The sequence below is a fragment of the Geospiza fortis genome, unplaced genomic scaffold (genome assembly GCF_000277835.1).
Source record: "Geospiza fortis unplaced genomic scaffold, GeoFor_1.0 scaffold254, whole genome shotgun sequence".
Classification (NCBI taxonomy): domain Eukaryota; kingdom Metazoa; phylum Chordata; class Aves; order Passeriformes; family Thraupidae; genus Geospiza; species Geospiza fortis.
In genome coordinates, this window is record NW_005054441.1 from 1,583,402 (window position 1) to 1,605,158 (window position 21,757).

At 43.2% G+C, this 21,757-nt stretch overlaps 2 protein-coding genes across 2 annotated transcripts in view; one reads left to right on the forward strand and one right to left on the reverse strand.

The window, feature by feature from the left end:
* RPL36 (ribosomal protein L36) overlaps positions 1-1,349 on the forward strand; it is a 1,595-nt gene extending 246 nt beyond the window's left edge. The window contains exons 2-3 of the mRNA XM_031062212.1: positions 470-648; positions 1,219-1,349. Coding sequence (XP_030918072.1) covers positions 470-648; positions 1,219-1,308 — 269 coding nt within the window. The 3' untranslated portion in view covers positions 1,309-1,349. The remainder of the gene's footprint in view (positions 1-469; positions 649-1,218) is intronic.
* A 1,012-nt stretch (positions 1,350-2,361) lies between these two features.
* On the reverse strand, positions 2,362-21,757 carry LONP1 (lon peptidase 1, mitochondrial). The gene is made up of 17 exons (XM_005427319.2): positions 21,671-21,757; positions 21,146-21,265; positions 19,775-20,003; positions 19,193-19,254; positions 18,493-18,622; positions 17,944-18,027; positions 15,994-16,214; positions 14,576-14,714; positions 13,622-13,800; positions 10,082-10,169; positions 8,117-8,239; positions 7,264-7,380; positions 6,837-6,977; positions 6,586-6,751; positions 5,454-5,662; positions 4,096-4,260; positions 2,362-2,767 (listed from the first exon to the last, which is right to left on the reverse strand). The coding sequence occupies exons 2-17, from the start codon at positions 21,220-21,222 to the stop codon at positions 2,603-2,605; spliced, it is 2,295 nt and encodes a 764-aa protein (XP_005427376.1). The 5' UTR covers positions 21,223-21,265; positions 21,671-21,757; the 3' UTR covers positions 2,362-2,602.

A 21,757-nucleotide genomic window follows, 5' to 3' on the forward strand; every position in this document is an offset into this window, starting at 1 on the left:
CTCGGCCGGGCAGGGCTGCTCGGCCGGGAGATGTGAAACTGTGTGCCTTCTAGAGTCTCTGCTGTGTTGCTTCTTTTGGTAACAACAGGCATTCTTCCACAAAACTGCTCCGAATTTCCCTACTAGGAGCTGTCTAGGTCTGATAGATGCGTGTTACGGACACGATGCAATGCATCTGGGCCCATTATTCATTCTTACTAAATGCTCTGTGTAGCTGTGGTGTCTCCCGTGTGTTGCAGTGCAAATCCTGCTTAGCTCATGGACCTGCTTTTTCCAAAAATGCTGGTTTATGCCAGTGTGTGACACAGCCGGACCTGAGCCTGAAGACAGACTGGCACACTTAGCCAAGCTCACGTGCTCCACAGGATCTGTCAGGGATGACTTTTTCTTGGGACACGGCAACAGCATGGGCTGGTTTTGAAGCTTAGCTGAGAGTATGCCACAGCCCCTTGCAGTCCCTTCTGCGTAGTGCCTTGTAACCCACTGACCAAAGTCCTCCCTCCGTTCCCACAGCGCCTGACCAAACACACCAAGTTTGTGCGAGACATGATCAGGGAAGTCTGTGGCTTTGCGCCTTATGAGCGACGTGCTATGGAATTGCTGAAAGTGTCCAAGGACAAACGTGCTCTGAAGTTCATCAAGAAGCGGGTGAGTCAATCAACTAACATGGATGGCAGAAACTACTATGTTAGTTTTCTGGTTTTTGCCCTCTCCTAGGACTGTTTGGCTTTTTAATTGGCTCAGCCCATTTCCTTTTTTTTTTTTTGTTTTGGAAGTAACTGGTGTAATATGATGGAATGGAGAGAATGTTCTTGGGCTGGGTGGGAGAGCAGGAGATGGATGCAAAGGTACTTTGCTAAAAAGGCCTCGAGCTCAAGGATTAAAGCTTGTCATGCTATTTTTCCATGGTTTGCATGTCTGCTGTGGGGAGAATGAGAGCAGCACTGATAGTGGTTGGGTGCCATTAACCAGGAGACTAAATAGGGTTCCTTGAGTTTTAATGATTACGAGAGCTGAAGGCAGCCCCTTTCATGTCCAAGTAACTGTTGAGGTACTGCTGAGACATAATGGCAAAGTCTTGGCTGGAGGTTGAGTCCATCTTTCCAGGACTTTACCATCGTGCCTGGTTTTGAGGTGTGACAGCAGGGACACCTGCGGCATTCCCAGTCTGTCCAGTCTGCACTGGTAAAGACTGACAGCTCTGCTCTCTCCCTGCAGGTTGGCACTCACATTCGGGCCAAGAGGAAGCGGGAGGAACTCAGTAATGTCCTGGCAGCCATGAGGAAAGCTGCTGCAAAGAAGGATTGAGTCGCACAGGCTGCAACAGAATAAAGTCCTTTCTCCCAAAACCAGGGTAGTGAGTGTTCTTGGTACATCTACTTCATTGGGGGATGCTGACAAGGTCCAAAACTTCAGCCATCAAGAATTTGGGTCAGTGGTTTATTGTACCTGCAGGTGGAGAGGCTGATACTGGTGCTGCTATGACTTACTCTAGAGGGGAATCGTCTATGACTATGTGCAGTCTCAGGACGTGGAAATCTCTGGAATAATGCCTTCTACCTCCTAATCTGTCTTCAGACCTAGATGGTGGTAGGAGGGAAGTGGGCAAAAATGGCTGTTGAAAATAGTAACTACTTTGCACTTCTTCCCCAGGGTACATCAGCCCATTCCTTATGCAGCTTAGCGTGCTCCTGTGTTTCCCCTTGTACCCTCTATTCAGACCTGTATTTTTCAGTGTGGTAGCAAGAAGTCATGACGACTCAGCAAGAGCTCTCTGGACTTCAGTAGCTGGATTCTTTATTGTCCCCTAAGGGCTCCCTTGCTGAGATGACAAGAGCTGTTCTTGGCTCAGAAAATACTTTTTCTTAAGAGTTCATTGGAAGATGAAGTATCCAATTTCTCCAGCCCCCAAGCCTGTGTTTACTGATGTACAACAGTCAAGATACTTAATTCCTCTTCTCACTCCCTGAATATGATACAGCTGTTGCAGAGGGGCACAGGCCCTTGGTGGTGCAGCACAGTGCTGCTGACTGGTGATGTTGCTGGTCTGCCCTCTTTAGCCTGGAGTTCTTTCTGGTGGTATTGACCTGGTGACTGAACCTAGAGAACCATGTCCCTTTGTCAGCTGACTGTACTAGCTGTGCTGAACTGTCTTAGGATTTCAGTGTCCTTTCAGCCCAGCCCAGGCTTCTAAACAGAGACAGATTGTGAGAGCTGCTTGCTTTCTACCACATCAGGAATAACAGCTGTACATCAGCCTAGCTCTGGGTGTACTGTTCAGCCCTTTCCCACAAGTCATACAGAAATTTACAGTGAAATAGCTGAAACATCTTCAATGAGAAAAGACCAGACTAGCCCCACTGCTGGTGGCTGATAATATGCCCGTTCCTTTGGCAGAATTGGAAATCCTTTATTGTGGATCATAATTCAGTATTAAAGACTTAGAAATACTTTATTCTAGCAGAGCCATAATTCATTTTGGCAGCTGCGCAGCAGCAATAGCTCCATGTCCCACTTCAGGATTGCCCCATGTCACCCATCTCTAGGTGGGGGCCGAGTGCTTAGGGACAGAACACCTTCCAGCCATCAAGAGCACTGCATGTCATCCTCCAGTGAGATCCAGCTGTGAAAATGCTATATCAAATACCTCTGTGTAGTGCTCCACAAAATGCACTTCCAGTCCTTCTGTAATGAATCCAGCAAGGTCATAATAATCCTTTTTGTTCTCTGATGGCAGAATGATGCAGGTAACACCTGCCCTCTTTGCCTGTGGGGAGAAAAAGTTGGGCTGTTGAGTCCTAGGAATCCTTCCATGTACCAGAAACACCCATCCCCATTTCTGAAAGCAAGAGCAGTTATTCTGGAGCATGATCCAGCTTTACTCTCTTCTATGGAGAGCACCAAGTGCATTCGTGACAGATATCACCAGGGTGAAGCATGTTCTAAATCCCCGCTCAAGCCTCAAAACATAGTCTCCAGTGCCATCTCAGCTGCAGGGACAGATGAGGAGGGGAGGCATTGTAGTTGGACTATGTCAGCAGCTCGGGAGATTGTTCAGAACATTCATACTATTTTACAGAGTTATAAGTATCTGTTCCAGCTTGGATGATGATAAAGCCTCGGATGAAAGCAAAGTTAGAAACAGCTCGTCAAACCAACCTACCCCATCAATACCCTTAGTACAATTCTACAGAACCTTTTCATAGGGATACCTTCCCCGGAAGGAGCACAGAAAGCAGAGCTGCTCCTCCCAGGACAGGTCTGTACCCATTGCTTTAGGGGTGATCCTCACACTCCTCCTGCAAGTGCAGCCAAGTCAGTGCCGTAGCACAGGTTAGTCCTGTACTGACTGCTACAAATAACTACTCGTTTTTAAGTCATACAAGGAAAAGAAATCACACTGTACAAGGCTGTAGCCCAAATATATCTGGTGACAGAACACTGATGTGAAGCCCCATCTCAATGGAGGAAGACCTAATAACATTCTTGACTGAAAAATATGTGTGGTGCAAGGCTTATGTAGGCCAGAATTGTGCAGGTGGAAAGTAGGGAGAGAGCCTGAACGCTTGGAAAGAAATTCTGAACACTGAAAACAGATGAAACCAAAACTACAAATACTAAATCTAAGTTCCTCTTATCTAAGACATCTGTATAAAATTTCAAACAAATTCACACTGGAATTAGGGAACAGAGCCTTGATTTTAAGAACGTTACTTAGAGATGCTGTCAAAGTTCCACTGATGCCCTCCTGAAACAAGCAATTCAACACAGCACAGGTGATTGAACTGTGCTAGTCTGATAGAGCAGACAGCTCTGACAGCCAGTTAAAGCTCTCAGTCACCTTAAATTCTGCCAGTGTAGGTGGAATTGAGCTAGGCTAACATACATGTCCTAGCACAAAGCCTGGGGTCCCATCCCTTTCCTCACAGCCAGGGACACAACCAAGATCCCACAGACTTTTCCAACCTGTGTATGGAATGAAATCTGCCTCTCCCAGTTCAAGGACCAATCCCTCCCTGGCTGTCCCTGTCCCCACTGAGCTCAACCCAGGGCTCTGCTGTGGACAATGCACAGAGATGAGAGAAGAGCTCTTACTGCAATAGTCTTCTCCTTGATTCCACCAACAGGAAGAATTTTTCCAGTCAATGACACTTCTCCAGTCATGGCTACATTCTGCCTCACTGGGCAATTCATGGCCAGGGACAGCAGAGCTGTTACTATGGTACATCCTGCGCTTGGTCCATCCTTCGGGGTTGCTCCCTGTTTAAAAAAAACAAAGCACAACTCCCCTGCTCATTCAAGAAGCAGCAGAGTCAGACACTACTCTTGTCCTTGTTGTTTTAATGTTGTCCAAATTTCATGAAGCCTCATAAAGTTTTTTGCGTGTGTATGTGGTGGAATCCTGCTATTTGAATTGGCTGATATATTAACAACTGTGACATTCTTCACCTTATTCATGAGAAATAATCCACAAATGAGTTCACAAATGTGGTTTCTGGCCTGATGCCACCACCATACTCACTGAGCTCAGGTCTTGGAGTAAGCAACGTCAGTGGAAAAAAGAGCACAAATACTTTTAAGCTCTTCGTTAGACCCAAGTTTAACATCACAAGGGGAGAGTGTCAAGAGTAACAAACTAGTGGAGGACAATATCAAAAATCATTCAAGGCAGTAAAGATCAATATGTAAAGCCCCACAAAATCCAGGCCTGAAGTAGTGACAGTCTGGATTTATCTGAGATCAAACCTCTTTGTAGTAAGAACAGAAGAAATCAATGTTTGAGAGGGAGTAGAGACAGAGATAATGTCTGCTGTTTTCTCATCTTTCAGGGAATGAATTCACAGACAACAATGCGTACCTGGACAGACCCAGAGCAAGCTGCAACAAAGACATTGCACACAGAGCACTCAGTAATCCAGAAGTAAAGCTGGGGCACAATCACAGCTCAAAATCTGTCTTCAGTAAAGCACCTGCCCAAAGCTTGTTACACAGCATGTGAGCCATTGAGCACTGTGGGCATTTATTTTCAGCCCCAAATATTGGACAAAAGCAACCACTGCCATTACAAGGACTAGGAAGCATGGCACAGAGATCAGGAATAGTATTTCCCATGTCTTTGTAACTTCATCCAAGCATTTATCCCAATCTCTATGTCATGGCTTCCCCACCTGCACAACAGGGCCAACAGCTGCAACAAAAGCTTAGGTTTCTTTAGAAAATTATCCAAGCCCCTGTATTCTTGCCACATGCTTGCTGTAGAAAGGAATGGAAACATGGCTCATAAGAAGACCTTCACAGGAGCCTGAAGAAAGTGTCTTCATTCCTTGGTTTTACTGGTAGAAGGGGGCATTCTGCACAACATATGGACAAATGAAGCGCCTTCCAGCTTTACATCTAAGGGAGGAAACCAGTCGGGTTGTTGTACATGATCTGTGAACTCTGCATCAGTTTACCTCTGGCACATGCAAGTGGATATGAGAAGATATAAGAAAATCATTGTTGGGGTCCTTCTGCATCAGAAAGGCTCTTGCAAATGTGTATGCAATTTTGGCACTCTCTTTCATTACATCTCCCAGTTGCCCTGTTACTTCAAGTGACCCATCCTTGTTTTCCTTGTCTTTGGGTCGCCTCAGGGATGTTTCAATAAACAGAGTGGAACCTCCTAAAAAAAGAAAAACAACATCTGAAAAAAGTTGAAGGCAAATTAGACTAGAAGGTTTTGGTGATGCAGAAGCTATGTCAGGCATTTGGAACTGTTGCTCTCTGATGAGACACTAGCCCTTGAGTAGAGAGCAGCTGAAACCTGTTCCTTAAATACCTTCAGGAAGGCCAGCTAGAAATCTCGACAGTCTCCATTCATTGCTTTTTTGGACTCCACCTTCTACGAACACAGATGCAATCCCTACTTAATGGAAAAAACCAAGTTCTTATAATGGTTTCATGTTCTTTGTTTCCTCCAGAGAGTAAGGTGAGTTCACAAAACACTTTTAGCTACTTCAGTTCTTCAGTTCTCCAGTGCCATGTATCTATTTACCTTCTCCACCACACTGATAATCTCCCTCTTAACTACTTGAATTCTACCCAAGGTCAATTTGAGTATGAAGAGGTCATTTCCTTTGCTGCGTGCTGTATTTCCATCCTGTAGAGCACATAAGCCCACAAGTTACTAGGGGAGTAATCCAATGAATGGTAGCAGCCAACTGCACCCACTCCAGAGTGCTGAACACCTATACCTGCCCTCAACACCAGAAGTCAAGTCAGTGTTGAACATCACTGATGAGACACGGTGTTCCTCAGCTGTGCCGCGTCTCACAGTGGCACCTCCTGCTGCTGATGTTCCCAATGTACATCATTTGTATGGGGTATGGAGCTTGAAGAGAAAACATGCTGGCCCGAAGCTAAGATGAGCCTGGGTAAGGGCAAAAGAAAGGCTCCCTTCTTCAAGGACCCAAAGGCCAAAGGCAATTCCTTTTACTGATGCCTGTAGAAGAACATCACTGGACTCAGTTCTGTTTGACTATTACATTCAACTTTTGAAAATTACACAGAAATGTAGGCATTAACCCAAAATTAATTTTGTCTCACCCATAGCTGTCCAGGCCAGACCCATCACCACTCCTGGGGGAGTGGTTTCATACATGCGATCCACAGTGAAGATGGGCTTTCCTACAAAATCCTGCAGGTTTTCAGGTGTTACTTGGACCATCTCTGCTTCTCCACTCACAATTTTATAGGCAGATTTCCTCAATACCTGGGTGAGATAGTAATTTATCTCTGTAAAAAAAGCTGAGAAGGCTGATGCACAGTGGTCACAGTTACACATAACTTCCCCTCACCTTTTCTACTTGTTTCTGCAGATTCCTCACCCCACTCTCTCTGCAGTACTGCTTGATGAGAACAGTCAGGACATCTGATGTGATTTGAGCTTTGTTTTCATCCAAGCCACACAGAACTCGTGCTTGAGGGACCAAGTATCTCTGAAAGAAATAATCCCCCGCATCCTTCTCTTAGTATTTGTGACAAAAGCCTAGTGGTTCCAATTCACTCAACTTTCGCTGTTAGCTCAATGCTGCTTTCTGGTGTCCACAGCCTATGGCACACTGGAGTTACTTTAACTATGTGTTCAAATCAAAGGCACTCTCTCCAAAATACCATGTGCCTAATTTTTTTGGACATAGTTGGATGTAAATATGTAAGCCTGAATCTGCCAAAAAAAATCTACCAGATATAATTCACATAAAGCACAACAGTGACTTCTCTTACCTCTGCAATAGCAAGTTTCTCTTCTGCTACATATCCTGACACATTGATCACTTCCATTCTGTCCCGCAGTGGCTCTGGAATGGTTTCTGTTACATTGGCAGTACAAATAAAAAGTACCTGGAAGCATTAGAAGATCCTATTAAGAACTTTCATTAACCAGTTGCTTTACCCCAATTGCTAGTTCCTAAGTTCTGCATTTCTCTGAAGAGAAGAGCAAGATCACCCTATCTGTGGAATTAGTTTTTAATCAAAGTCTGGATTTTAGAATTATGTAATAGCATGTTCCATACCCCCAAAACAAATGTTTAGAAATACACAATGCACAAACTGGGAAATTGGAATGGTTTGATAGGGACCAGAAAATGGTGGGAGATCTAGATCTCACTCAGAAGTTCTTTCTACCTTCTAGGAAATTAGCTCAGAATGACCCAATTATCTATACCTATTTCTAATATGTCAATTCTGTAATTTATGTCAGCTGAAAAAAAGTGCAGCAATGTAAAAGATGACCAATTTCAAAAGCTTCACAGCATTAGGCCACCTCTCTTGACAGAAGCTCTGCCAATCATCATGTAAAGGAAAACTTTTGCCTTTTCTAGTGGAAACCACACATCTATTTGTCCCTGGCTTTACAGGGAGTTAGGGCTACAGGACATATGTGGGTGATCATGTTCTTTCATGTACAGACACTTCAGTTAAAACCAACTCCTACAGAGACAGCTGTGTACCATTTATGTTCCATCTGATTTTCCAACGGAATAAAATGTCAGCATCTTTTCATGGACAGGAAATTTCTGCATTGAAACACATTCAGACATTCTGGCTCTACAATCTCTGCAGAAAAGAGAAATACCTTTGACAAATCCACAGGTACATCAAGATAATGATCCAAGAAGTTAGAGTTCTGTTCTGGATCCAATAATTCTAGAAGGGCTGAGGATGGATCCCCTTGATAGCCTCTTCCTATTTTATCTACCTGTGGAAGAAAATAATACTCTAAGAAGCTTCCTACCATGATAAATTCTCAAGCAAGATTTTTTTCAAGGCTTCATCTGAAAATGTTCATGAGTGTTCATTAACATCCAATACCAGTCTACCGCTTTTCTGTGCACTCATCCAACTCCCCACTATCTTCCTGTGTGAGCACATGACACGCCTGAAAAGACACAGGACTTTTGAATGTTGCAGAAAATCACCATGAAGTCTCAGGCAACGTCCATACAATAAAAAGCACCACTACTAGTGGGCTACTACTTGTTAAACTGAGATAAGCTATAGGCACAGACCAGAACACTTACTCCACAGTGAGAGGACTAGAGTGCTAGCTTACACCACTTCCCTAATATGCAAGTGCAGACACACTCCTTACTCTGCCCAAGGTGCAAAAAGCCTACACACAGCCATTCAAGCAGAGCCACATTAGTGACTTGGGCTATTGTCATAGTCATAAGTTGATTGAGGCTCATGGGGACTTCCTGAAGTCATCTTGAACAGCCTCACAGCTCAAGTAGGGCCACTAGAGCCAGCTGCCCAGGACCATGGCCAAGGTCATTGGCTCGTCTAGCACTGTGAATTTTCCTTCTGAGGATACAAACAGGGCTGCTGCTTCTTCTCCCTTACGAGTAGCATTAACTGGATGGCCTTAATGAAATTCACTGCTACAGCCAAGGCAGGGCTTCTGGCCAACACCAGTGAAGTATCATAACCTACAGGTTCCATTACCTTTCAAATCACGATACTCATTGGTTACATCATGCTGCAACAGATGTCAGTTTATTGGTCCCACATACCATTCCTGCCAAAAATCTGCTTATTGTAGAAACAGGCGATCCCCCAGCCAGGGAATAATGTGCTCTGACTCCATGATTCAGGAGGCTGAACAAATGCTTTATTAAGCTATACTACATTACTAAATTGCTATACTAATTTATATACTAAAGAGATACTATACTAAAGGATGCTACTATACTGAAAAGATACTACAGAAAAACCCGTGACTGTCTGGAGATTGTCTGGAGACAGCTTTGACCCAATTGGCCAATCAATCCAAACAATGATCAGCAGAATCCAATTAACAAACTCCTTTTGGTAAACAATCTCCATAACACATTCCACATGTGCCAAACCACAGGAGCAGCAAGTAGAGATAAGACTTGTTATCTCTTCTTCTCTGAACTTCTCCCTGCCTTTCTCAGGAAAAATCCCGGGACAGAGTTGTGCCTGCTACTCTCTGTGAAGAGACCTGAGGCTACATCTGCTGTTGGTCCTTCCCAAGTATGGCACACAAGAAGGCCATACCTTGAGTCTACTCTGAACACCTGCTATTATATCCTGTCTTTATTTGCTTTTTGACAAAGCATTAGGCTGGTAGCCCTGACTCATTTATTCTCAAATCAGACCACAAATTGACTGTAAGCATCTTATTCCTTAGAGTCCTGCTTTAGACCTACTGAGAGTGACTCTTGCTAATAACCACACAGGCAACAGTGGATTTATGCACAGTGATGTGCTCACACCTATGAAGGAAACACAAGAACTACAGAAACTCTGAATATCCAGCCAGGCCCATTACGATCCAAACAGCTATAATTTAATTAGAAGGACACAACTAGAATTTTAAAGCTGGAGTCTGCTATAAGGAGAGAAAACAAAGCATCTAAGGTACCAGTGTCACGCAGAGAACTTAAAAGCCCAGCCTCATATGAACAGAAAGAACCTGGGATTTTTAAGAGAGCTACTGCTTCACCTTTTCTCTGGGGAGAAAAAATTGATACAAGTCTTTAAGAGCAAAACTTAGAAGAAAGACCAAATACTTCACCTCGTCAATCAGTATAAGTGGATTCTCTGTCTTGGTCTTCTTCAGACACTGGATGATTTTTCCTGGCATTGCTCCAACATATGTCCTCCTGTTTTACCAGAGATTGTATTTAGGGAACCACTGAAAACCACAGCATATATCAGAGCATACATCATACAGCCGACAGAACAAGTATATCCGGCTGGGAAACAAGTCTTTATTTCTTCAACATCTCCAAAAGCATTCTCCATCACCATATTATGCACAAAGACCCACTTAATCTGTTTCTAGTAAAGAACTGACGTGAATTTTGGCAAAACACTCCTGGACTACAATTTTTATCTTTAGCTTAAACCACTTCTCAATTAGAGAAAAGCAAAGAGGTTAGGCTGAGAATAGAGATGTTTGATTTTTCATAGGTTTTGGGAAAGAATGTTAGAAGAGGTAACATTTCGCTTCCTCACTTGATAGGGACAAAAGACCAGTGTAAATCAAAAGATACTAAAGGAACAAATTGCTAATAGCAAAATATAACCTTCCTGCTAGAGATTGTTTCTGGTATCCAGAAAGAAGCAGAAGCAAAGAGGGTAACAACAGAGTGAAGGCCAAGAGGCACAGAACAGAGAACAACTGAAAAACAGAAAATATTTTTCTCTGCTTCTGGGTAAGGCAGAGCCCTGCAGGTTCAATTCACTCTGCAAAGTGGCTACTCTTACTGGTTTGAAAACACCACTGGTTTTATGTTCAGATGCAGACCCTCTACTCTGGTGAGGCCACACCTGGAGTGTCGTGCTCAGTTCTGGACTTAGGAGTTCAAGAAAGACAAGGAACTGCTGGGGAGGGTCCAGTGGAGGGCTGTGAAGGTGATTAGGGGACTGGAGCATCTCTCATGGGAAAGGCTGAGGGAGCTGGGCCTGTTTAGCCTTCAGATGACCGAAAGGGGATCTTATCAAGGTGTAAAAATATCTGAAGGGTGGGTGTCAAGAGGACAGGGCCAGACTCTTGCCAGTGGTGCCCAGTGACAGGACACAGGTTAATGGGCACAAACTGAAACACAGGACATTCCGCCTGAATACGAGGGGAAACTTCTGTACATTGAGGGGGGCAGAGCCCTGGAACAGGCTGCCCAGAGAGGCTGTGGGATCTATATCTCTGGAGACATTCGAAACTTGTCTGGACACCATCCTGTGTAACCTGCTGTAGCTGAACCTGCTTTACACAGAATCACAAGGTTGGAAGAGACCTTAAAGATCATCAAGTCCAACCCAGCCCCAACACCTCAACTAAACCATGGCACTGAGTGCCACATCCAGTCCTTTTTTATACACACCCAGGGATGTCCACCACCTCCCTGGCCAGGCCATTCCAGAACTTTATCACCCTTTCTGTAAAAAACTTTTTCATCATATCCAACCTAAATTTCCCTTGGCACAGCTTGAGACTGTGTCCTCTGGTTCCATCAGTTGCTGCCTGGTGAAAGAGACCAACCCCCCCCTGACTATAACCACCTTTCAGGAAGTTGTAGAGAGTGATAAGGTTGCCTCTGAGTCTCCTTTTCTGCAGGCTAAGCAACCCCAGCTCCCTCAGTAGTTTCTCACAGGGCTTGTGTTCCAAGCCCCTCACCAGCCTTGTTGCCCTTCTCTGGATGCACTAAAGAATTTCATCATCCTTCCTAAACTGAGCTCAGCACTGGACACAGCACTCAAGGTTTGGCCTCACCAGTGCCGAGTACAGGGGAAGAATGACCTCCCTGGTTCTGCTGGCCACACTATTTTTGATCCTGGCCAGGAGCCATTTGCCTTCTTGGCCACCAGGGCATACTGCTGGCTCATGTTCAGTCAGCTGCCAACCAGTACCCCCAGGTCCCTTTCTGCCTGGGCACTGTCCAGCCCCTCTGTCCCCAGCCTATAATGTTGCAGGGAGTTATTGTGGCCAAAATGCAGAACTTGGCACTTGGATGTATTAAACGTCATCTCATTGGACTCTGCCCATCCCTCCAACTGTTCCAGGTCTCCCTGAAGAGCCCTCCTACCTTCCAAGAGATGGACACATGCTCCCAGCTTAGTGTCATCTGCAGATTTACTAATGAAAGACTCAATCCCCTCATGCATCTGGTCAATAGAAATATTGAACAGAATTGGCCCCTGCACAGACCCTGAGGGACACCACTGGTGACTGGCTGCCAGCTGGATGCAGCACCGTTCACCATCACTCTCTGGGCCAGCCATGCAGCCAGTTCTGAACCCAGCACAGAGTGCTCCTGTCCCAGCCGTGGGCTGCAGCTTTTGCAGGAGTCTGCTGTGGAAGACAATGCCAAAGGCCTTGCTGAAGCCCAAAGAGACAACATCCACAGCCTTTACAGACAAAATCCAGAGCTTTTCCTGCATCCATCAGGTGGGTCACTTGGTCATAAAAGGAGATCAGGTTGGTCAAAGATGACCTACTCCTCCTAAACCCCTGCTGACTGGCTCTGATACCCTGGCCATCGTGTAAGTGCTGTGTGATGACACTCAATATAAACTGTTCTATGATCTTACTGGATACTGAGGTCAGACTGACTGGCCTATAATTACCAGGATCCTCCTCCCCACCCTTGTTGTACATGGGCATCACATTCGGCAGCTTCCAGTCATCTGGAACCTCTCCAGTGAGCCAGGACTGCTGGTAAATGATGGAGAGTGCCTTTGCAAGCTCATCTGCCAGCTTCTCATCGCCCTGAGGCATATCCCATCTGGTCCCATAGATTTATGAACATCCAAGCAGCTCAGCAGTTCTCTGACGGCCTCCTCCTGGATAACAGGGGGCCTATTCTGCTTTCTGACACCATCTACCTACCCAGGAGGACAGCTGTCCTGAAGACAAGCCATATTTCCACTAAAGACTGAGGCAAAGAAGGTGTTAAGCACTTCTGCCTTCTCCCCTGCTTTAGCAGGAGAATGGTCTAGATCTCCAGAGGTCACTTTCAATCCCAACCATTCAAGGATTTTTTGTATGTGGAAGGAAAATAAACCTATGGAAGGGTCAGATCTACCTATTTTTTAGTAACTTCTTGTTTTCCCCATGAATCTACCAATTTTTTATTCCCTTCTTGTTATCCCCATGAATGTTCTTGTTTCCAGGTTTTCCTCACGCATCATCTCCATCCTGATTAATGGAAACCAAGTCTCAATCACATCTGAACACACATGTGAATGACCCTGTTTAAACTGACAGCATTCTCTACTTCTGACATCTACAGAAACTCATGTGTGGAAGGGGCTAACAGCGACACTCATGTATTAGCATTTATCATCAGTCCAATGGTTTTGGGTAGCTCACTCAGCTTTTCAAAGCTGAGAATACACAAGAAACAGGGAGCAACTGCACTTAAAAGCACAAATATTATTATCGTCCAAACTCCACCCTTTGTTATCTTTTTCACCTCCTTCTGTATGTCAACTCCAGTCAGCAAGGGTTGGCAGAACAGAGATGAGAATTACATACACTGTCCAACTTCAGTTAGATTCCTATTTACTTTAGTAAAAAACTGCTGGATAGAGATATTTCTCAAGTTACACTGACCTGTGTCCTTTTATTTCTGCAACATCAGTCATCCCTCCAACACTGAAGCGGAAGTACTCTCTGTTTAGGGCTCTGGCAATGGAGCGAGCAATACTGGTTTTGCCGACTCCAGGGGGACCATAAAAACACAAAATCTTCCCCTGGGTGGATCCTCGCAGCTGGCTGACTGCAATAAATTCCTGTAGAACAGATAAAGCACCAGCAGTGGACAGAAGGGAACATCAGCAACACCAAAACACATTTGTTATCCGGTCAAGCAGTGATTACAAAACAAGCATCATACACAAAACTGGTTCTCAAAGGACTTGGGGAAGACAAGGGGAGAGGCTAAGTCAGGATACTGATGCATCTGTTTTGCCTCTGGTATTTATATGCTTGGCTGTCCCCAGGTTCTGCGCTCTGTATCAATCTCACCAGAAGAAGCAGTCTCTCTCCACTGCCTTGGAGTGAGAAGACAGAGTTTAAGTTCTTCTCCCAGCTTCTCTTGTTCTTACCTGAGTCTCTCAAGCTACATGTGAGCATCTCCTACTGTACCACTCCCCTGCACTAAGTTAAGCTTGTCTTATTTCACACATCTGTGACAGACAACTCTCAAGTAACACTGAACAGCTGAGGAATCAAAAGATCACAGTTCAAAACTGAAACCTCAACTGATTATACACTTACAGTGAAGAAATAACTGTGCAAGTTATTTCTTGCACAGCATTTAGTACAAACCAGAATTCTTGGCTGGCATTTAGTGCAAACCAGAATACTGCAGTTTGAAATGAGAATGCGACCTTCACTGCCACAAGTAATTAAGCACTGATTACCAGAACATCTGGGTCTTTCATGCAACTTTCTGTTTGATGCATGAATTAACACCAATTAAATGGCAACTGCAATCTAAAATACATCCAAAACGCCTGATGTTAAGAAATGTGAAATGGGACACTGTGCCTACTCCTGCCTTACCAGAATTCGCTTCTTGACGTCATCCATTCCATAGTGATCCTCTTCCAGAACTGCTTGGGCTCTAGCCAGCTCCAGGTTCTCCTCGCTACACTTACCCCATGGGATGGATGTCAGCCAGTCCAAATAGTTTCGTGTAACACTGACAGAAACACACAAATGAGAGTGATTGACCAGCTCATGTCTTCCTCCACCACCTTCCAAAACAACCTCATCCAGAACAAATGGGATATAAACTACTCATGGAAAAGAGCCATCACTATTTGGGCTGTCACTGCTAACCTTTTTCACAGTCTTCAACCTCCTCCCACAAAACAAAAAAAAAACCCAAAAAACAAAAACCAACAAAAAAACAAAGCTTTCTTTCACAGCTTTTGCTTTTCTGAAATAAAGAAGCTCCAACACCACAGAGAAAGATTTAAGATGAGGAAAATGATGCCAGTATGGAAGTTAACAGTAGAGATAATCAGCATAAAGAAACCGAAGAGAACACAGCACTCTACTATGACAACCACTACTCCCTGTTCTAAAACTACGTACTTAGATCAGGAATTCAAGTCTACAGGAAGGTCTGCACAATGCAGTAACTATCAAATTGTGCACAGTCATGGACACAGGGAAGCACAGCCATGCTGTCTGAGCCCAGGATCCACCTGAGGACAATTGCCATGCCACCACAGCTTTGGCTTTTTTCTCCCAAGTACTTGCTTTGCAAATTTGCAACCACTGTTACAACTCTGAAGGAAAGGGAAAGGTACTAATGTTGCCTGTGAAGCCGAGTATGTCTTTTCTATGATTGCCAAGATGCTGCTCATGCAAAGGCATGCTTGCCCTTAAACACAGTCTTTTACTCTGTAAAAGAAACTTCTAAAAGCAGAGATCCAGAACGTTAAGAGAGCTGATGAGTACACCAACTGCTGTATAATATAGAACACCCTGACTCAAAAGACAAGAAATGTTCATTTCAACCTCAGTTTCTGACAATTCACATCACAGAACACATATTACAAACTATTCATTCACTCCTTAGCAATTCCAACCCTGCCACAATACTTCAGGGACCATCTCAGGTAGCCAATGACATGTATCAGCTTCTCTCACATCTACTGAAGACACCAAAGTACAAGAAAGAAGAGCCAAAACAGGCCAGAAAAAGAATCACTGCACACTTCATGAGGAACTAACTGCACATTTTGTATCTCTAGCATCAGACTGCAAGAGAAGACAGAAGACCTAAAATGATCAGAAGAGGTAAACTACATAAGTAAACACAGACAATTTGGAGAAAAAATACTATAATGCAATGACATGCTACAGGGAAAAGAGGGGCGGGGAGGGACTAAGGTAAGTGCTTAACAGGAGTGCACTGATGTTTCACTCTCCCAACGAACCCTGACAGCATGACATGGCCATGCACTCACTTGAATTCTGAGGAGTGATTATCCAACAAGCCCAACTTGTTCAACTCCTCATCAATCACATCCATGACATGTTTTGGCACTACCAGCTCCTTTAGTCGCTCACGGAATTTCTCTTCTATAGCATCCTTGTCCTCTTTTTCCAGACCTAGCTCTTTCTTAATGATCTTCAACTGCTCTTGAAGAAGATACTTGCGATGTGTTTGCTTGATCTTCTCCTCAACCTAGACAAAGCAACAAATACAGTAACTAATGTGTTCCTGGTACAGCCCATCTAACCTCAAACTCTTCCAAATACTTCTCAGTTATGACACTCCCAGCAACTGAAAATACTACTTGGAACTCATCTGCAGTGTATTCTAACACAAGAAGTGACTTAACAACATACTCCAGCACCCTCCATATCTTGGTGGCCTTCACTGGCCATGATTCAGTGCTTCAATGTTCTGTTTGTGTTGGGGAGATCAAAAGCTGGGCAGAGTAATCCAGATGTGACCACCTTAGTACCAAACAGAGAGGACTAACCACTACTCTCTATCTGCTGCCTACATGGGGCAACTGCAGCCCAGTATGCAGTTGGCAGTTGGCCTTCCTTGCAGTGGCAAGGCCACAAGGACAGCCTACTAATTCACGGTCAGCTTCCCTCACATCAGGGCTTCAAAATCCTTTCCTGTATAACTATTTTCTATCCTGATTATTCCAGGCCTGGTCTGGGACTATGAATTTCTCTTGGCAGAATTTAAGTCGGTTCTTACTGACTCCCCGAGGGGATACCACTAGTAGCTGGCTGAAGTTACCATGTTGATCACAACCTTTTCTGCCCATTAGTCTAACCAATTTTTTTTACCAACCTCATACTACATACCTCCAGTCTGTAACATCCCAATTTAGTCAGAATACTATTACAGTTGACCTCAGCAAAGGCCATGCAAATGTCAAGGTATACAACAATCATTGCTAGAATCCTAGAATCATTTAGGTAGGAAAAGACCTCTGAGATCATTGAGTCCAATGATTAACCTAGCACAGCCAAGCACACCATTAAACCATGTTTCCTTTCTGTGTTCTGGGTCTTCTCATAAGAGAAGACAATTAGGCAGTTTGCTTTTGGGAAATCTGGCCATTCCAAATCATGTCCTTTTTCATGTGCCTGTCCGGGACTTATTGTAGAATTTTCCCCATAATCTTCCCAGGGGTTGGGGGCAGGCTAACAAGCCTACAGTCTCCCCCGATTCTCCTTCTTGGAGATGGGAATGGCATTTACCTTTTTCTGCTTCCCAGAAACCTCTCCCATGACCACAGTGCTTTAATGATGAGTGAAAAAACAAAATAATGACATTGATAAGCCCCCTCAGCATCCTTGGATGTATATCTGGTCCCACAGACTGCATCTGTTCAATTCACTTAAGAAGTCTCCAACCATTCCAATTGCAGTCCAAAAGCATTTTGCACTTAACATGAATTCTAAAAGCCCCAGTTACTGGGAGTTAACAAACAAAACATGACTCAGTGTTCTCAGATATTTGCACTTCACATACTTCATTACCATTTAGATGCAGTTATTGTATTCTGATGAAATCTTACAACAGACAGAAATTATTGCAGTTCACAAGAGTTAGCAGAAGGTAATTTGAAATAACATTGTACAATTTACATTAGTACACGCCACATACATATTAGGCTGTAAATTGTTACACCAATGCTTGGTAAACTGCAGACCTCTAGATTTATCTGCTTGCATGAAATTACAACTTAGACACAATTTAACAGCAGATGCTGTAGCTTCGTGTCTTGTTACTTCTACCATGTGCATGAAAAAACACAATTCTAACACAAGAACAGAAAACCTTAAATCTAAATAATGCACCCTTTAGAGCACATACCCATACTAAGCATCACAGTGGCGGACACAATATAAATACACACAAGGTATTTGTTACTCCAGAAACTTACCTCTCTTCCAAGACGCTGCTGAAGTTTGCTCAGCTCATACTCCTCTTTCTGAAGGGAAAGAGCTTTATAAAGCCGTTTGGGAATCTGCAAAAGATAGATACAGAATGAGTTCTGAGATGCCATACCCTTGTTAAGTAACACACACACACACACACACGTGTGTATATATATATACACACACACACTCACACACATATATATACATACTTTCTCTGTCCCAGAGAGAAAGGCAGAATAAAAAAATCCAACAACAGGTTGTCTGGGAGAGATTTACAGCACTTGCAGATATGGAAATACCAACATGTAGGAACTCCACAGCATGCAAAGAAAATTATTTGCTGCCAAAGATGCACAGCACTCTGATTTACCCACAGTAAATCAATACTAATGATCTACTATATCCTTCAACAGGAATCTAGTCACTGATATTAACACATCATCAAAAGTAGCACTGAAGTCTCTTCTGTACTGAGGCTGGTAAAGAAAAGGTGACATCCAACAGATGTACTGATTCCATTCACATTGCTTGAGTTAAAAACTTCATCTTACGCTGGTTTCTTCCAAGATGTCTTGAAGTTCGTGTGACTCAGCCCCTGTTAGGGCTGCACCCATGTCACTCAGATAGATAGGGTTATCTACCACACGCTGTCCAGCCTGCATCATCTGAAGTACAGACTCTCTGAAAATAAAAGGTAAAAAAACCCAAAATGCTGTGCAAATTTACATTCAAAAGGGAATATCCTAATTTACTTGTTATAACAGTGCAATAAAATGAAACATAGCTCAGTTTCATAGCAAACTATTTTTGAAATTTGACTGTATCAATACTCAGTAACAAACAGATAAATCACTTGGTTAGAGGAATGATCACCAATATATAAAACTAAGTATCTGAAATGCTCTCCATACAGTTATGTAGGATTTTTTTGTGCCAGGATTCCAAAGCTTTGATCCTGCTTGTAAGACATGGATCAGATCATGATGCTTATTGCAGTGGGTTTCACTTAGACACAGATCACCTGCCTTAGGACTTAATCATTCTGTGATGTTTCTAAGTTGCACATCAGGTTTTCAAAACTTTGATTCCAACAATGGACAGAGTTTACATTCCAAACCAAAAGTCTATGTAACAATTCAGCAAACATCTCTACTTCATTACAACAGAAAGGCAAGTGGTATAGAAAATGACAGCATCTTCCAGTCCGAGAACATGCTATTCCTAAAGCAGGGCAGCATGGGAAGGACATACCTGTACAAGGGGTTCAAGGCAATGATGTCCCGGATTGTTTTAACAATTTCTGCAGTAAGTGCCTATAAACACAACAAAATCTAATCAAGAAAAGAATGGAAAAGGATAGTGAAGATCTTAGTACAAATATATAGTCCAGCCACTCACTGCAGTGGTGGGCTGTGATGGTTTTTGGTACTGGGGCAATTCCTGCTCTCAGGAAAGGCAACAAGGCCTAGAAGCTGGCTTTCTGCACGCACAGAACTTGACTGGCTCTTGGCCAGAAGATACAATCAGGCTGAACACCCAAGCCACCTTTGAGGAAACACTCAGTTTGATGGAGGTCATCACACAAATTTAAGCACAGACCAGCCTCTTCATTCAGCAACTTTTTGAAGTCAACAGTTTTAAGGAACTGAACTGTTATAATGAAAATTCTTTACTTTCATATAATCCCCTTGTGCAGTGACTGTGAGAAGAAGGGAGTATGCGCTAGTTTCTGCAGGTGTCATTAGAACCTGATTTTAGAACTTTTCCTTTTAAGCAAGAAGTGTAGGTGCAATTCTACAGGACAAGTCCAAGCTTGTAAACTAATTCACTTACTTTAACCTCTTCTGTGATCTGAAAATCTTCATGAACCACATTCTCTACTTCTACCATGAGAACTTCCTTTGAAGAAGCAGCTACAGGATCTAGTACCAACTCCATAGCTTGGTCCTTTGCTCCAGTCTCCTCTTCAGCCTCCTTCTTAGATCGCTTCTGTTTCCTTCTAATTTTTTGTTTGTTCTCAGGTTCCTCAGGCTCAACCTCTAGTTGCTTGTTTATACGAATCCTGAAAGCCAAAAGAAACCAGCAACAATCTATCTCCCTATTACATGTGATTTCAGCTCTTCAGCATGAAAAGGACAAAGACTAAGTTGTATTTTTAGCAAGCTAAAATTTAGAAAGGACACACATTTGCAAGACACCATGTTTCATTATTTTGGCTTTTACAGAGGAGTTTCCTTTTCTATGTGTTTCCCTATAAATGCTCCTCAAATCTGGTACCTAGTGTGGTTCCTATGGACACGACTGACCAGTGCTCCATATCTCAATCAAATATAAAGACCAATCCCCAAGTTATATCTTAGGAGTACCAAACCCATCAGAGTTATAGGGAAATATTTCTATTCCAAGTAACCCCAAACCAGTAGCTCATTTTCAAAATGCATTTAAATATGGCTGTGCTTTGATAATGCAGCAAGAGGTCTAAGATTTCATTTGAAAAGCAATTGACTTGTGAATTCACACAAATTTAGCTTTGACAGGACTGCTCATTCTTTGCTGTCCAGAACAAATGCAAGTGAAGAAAAGTGAGGAGATGGGAAAAACCCCATGCTTCAAAGCAAAACTCACCCTGGATCTGTCTCTTCTGCCATGTTTCTGTCCTTGTATTTTTCCTTCTAATGGAAATTACTTATTTGATGCTTTTAAAAATACGATTTCTTAACTTTGTTAAAAATATCTAGCATAAATGGCTAAAACTAGATTTTCAGCAATAATTGTATTTTCTTCATTTCAGTTCTGGGGCAAAATTATGTCTGGGGCAAGACAGAATTAAAATTCTGGACCCCCCTCCACTCCTTCTTTTTTAAAGCAAAAATACTGGCTTGAATTAATTCCAGAGATTTTTTTTCACCATTACTAAGCCTTGCTGTAATTGTCAAACTGCTAAACTTCAGCTTAATGAATGTTTGCTTGCATCATATCACAGCTGATATGACAACGACATGCACAGTCTCTTTTGTTTTGCAGCTAACCTGTCACAGTTGTGAGAGTACATGGAATATCCTGACACTCTCAGGATATGGCATGGTAACAAAGCAAAAACTTGCCATACACAAGTTGTGTAGAAAAAATGCATGTATGTGGTGAAACTGATGTCTCTGTTTATACAGCAGTCTGGTGAGATGCAGTGAAGTACAAGCAACCAACCTTCGGTGTCCCATGACTATCATACGCAACTTGTCTCCAAGATCCTGCATTTCATGAATCTGGACAAAAGTTCCCATTTGGTATATTTCATTCAGATCCTCCACCACATCACATTCATTGCTATTGAGCAAAAAAAATTGGAGTAGATATTCAGAAACTTGAGATAGCAGGTCAGATTAAAAAAGAAAAAACAATCACTGGTTGCAGAACTTTAAACTGGACTTAGGGGCAAAGACACTTAATCCCCATTGCTATCACCATGTAACCCCTTTCCAAATCACCCAAGTATCTGGACAGCTCATCTCCTTCCCAAACAACAACACCCTTTTCTAAACCAAGACTCCAGCTCCCAGCAGTGCTGTTGGTGGCAAAAAAGACCTTCATAACATGAGGATGGTCCAAGACCAGCCACAATTTCTGCAATGCTATCCAAGGCAGGGCATTTAGGATGACAGCTTTTAGTGTAAACGCAACCTGGACAGCTTATTTCTGCATTTTTTAAAAAGATCAAGAGAAACAACTTACTTGTCATCCTTTTTAAGAAAAACACCAGCATAAGGCTGGGCAAGACGAACTTTCCTCCTCAGCAGTTCAACCAGCTTCTTATTTTTC

Coding starts and splice junctions, on each gene's coding strand:
- LONP1 (XM_005427319.2), bottom strand. CDS start 21,222: ATGGGAACTTTTGTCCAGATTCATGAAATGCAGGATCTTGGAGACAAG. Junction 16,215..17,943: donor AGCAGCGTCTTGGAAGAGAG/GTAAGTTTCTGG, acceptor TGCTTTGTCTAG/GTTGAGGAGAAGATCAAGCA. Junction 6,978..7,263: donor AGAAACTTGCTATTGCAGAG/GTAAGAGAAGTC, acceptor TATTTCTTTCAG/AGATACTTGGTCCCTCAAGC.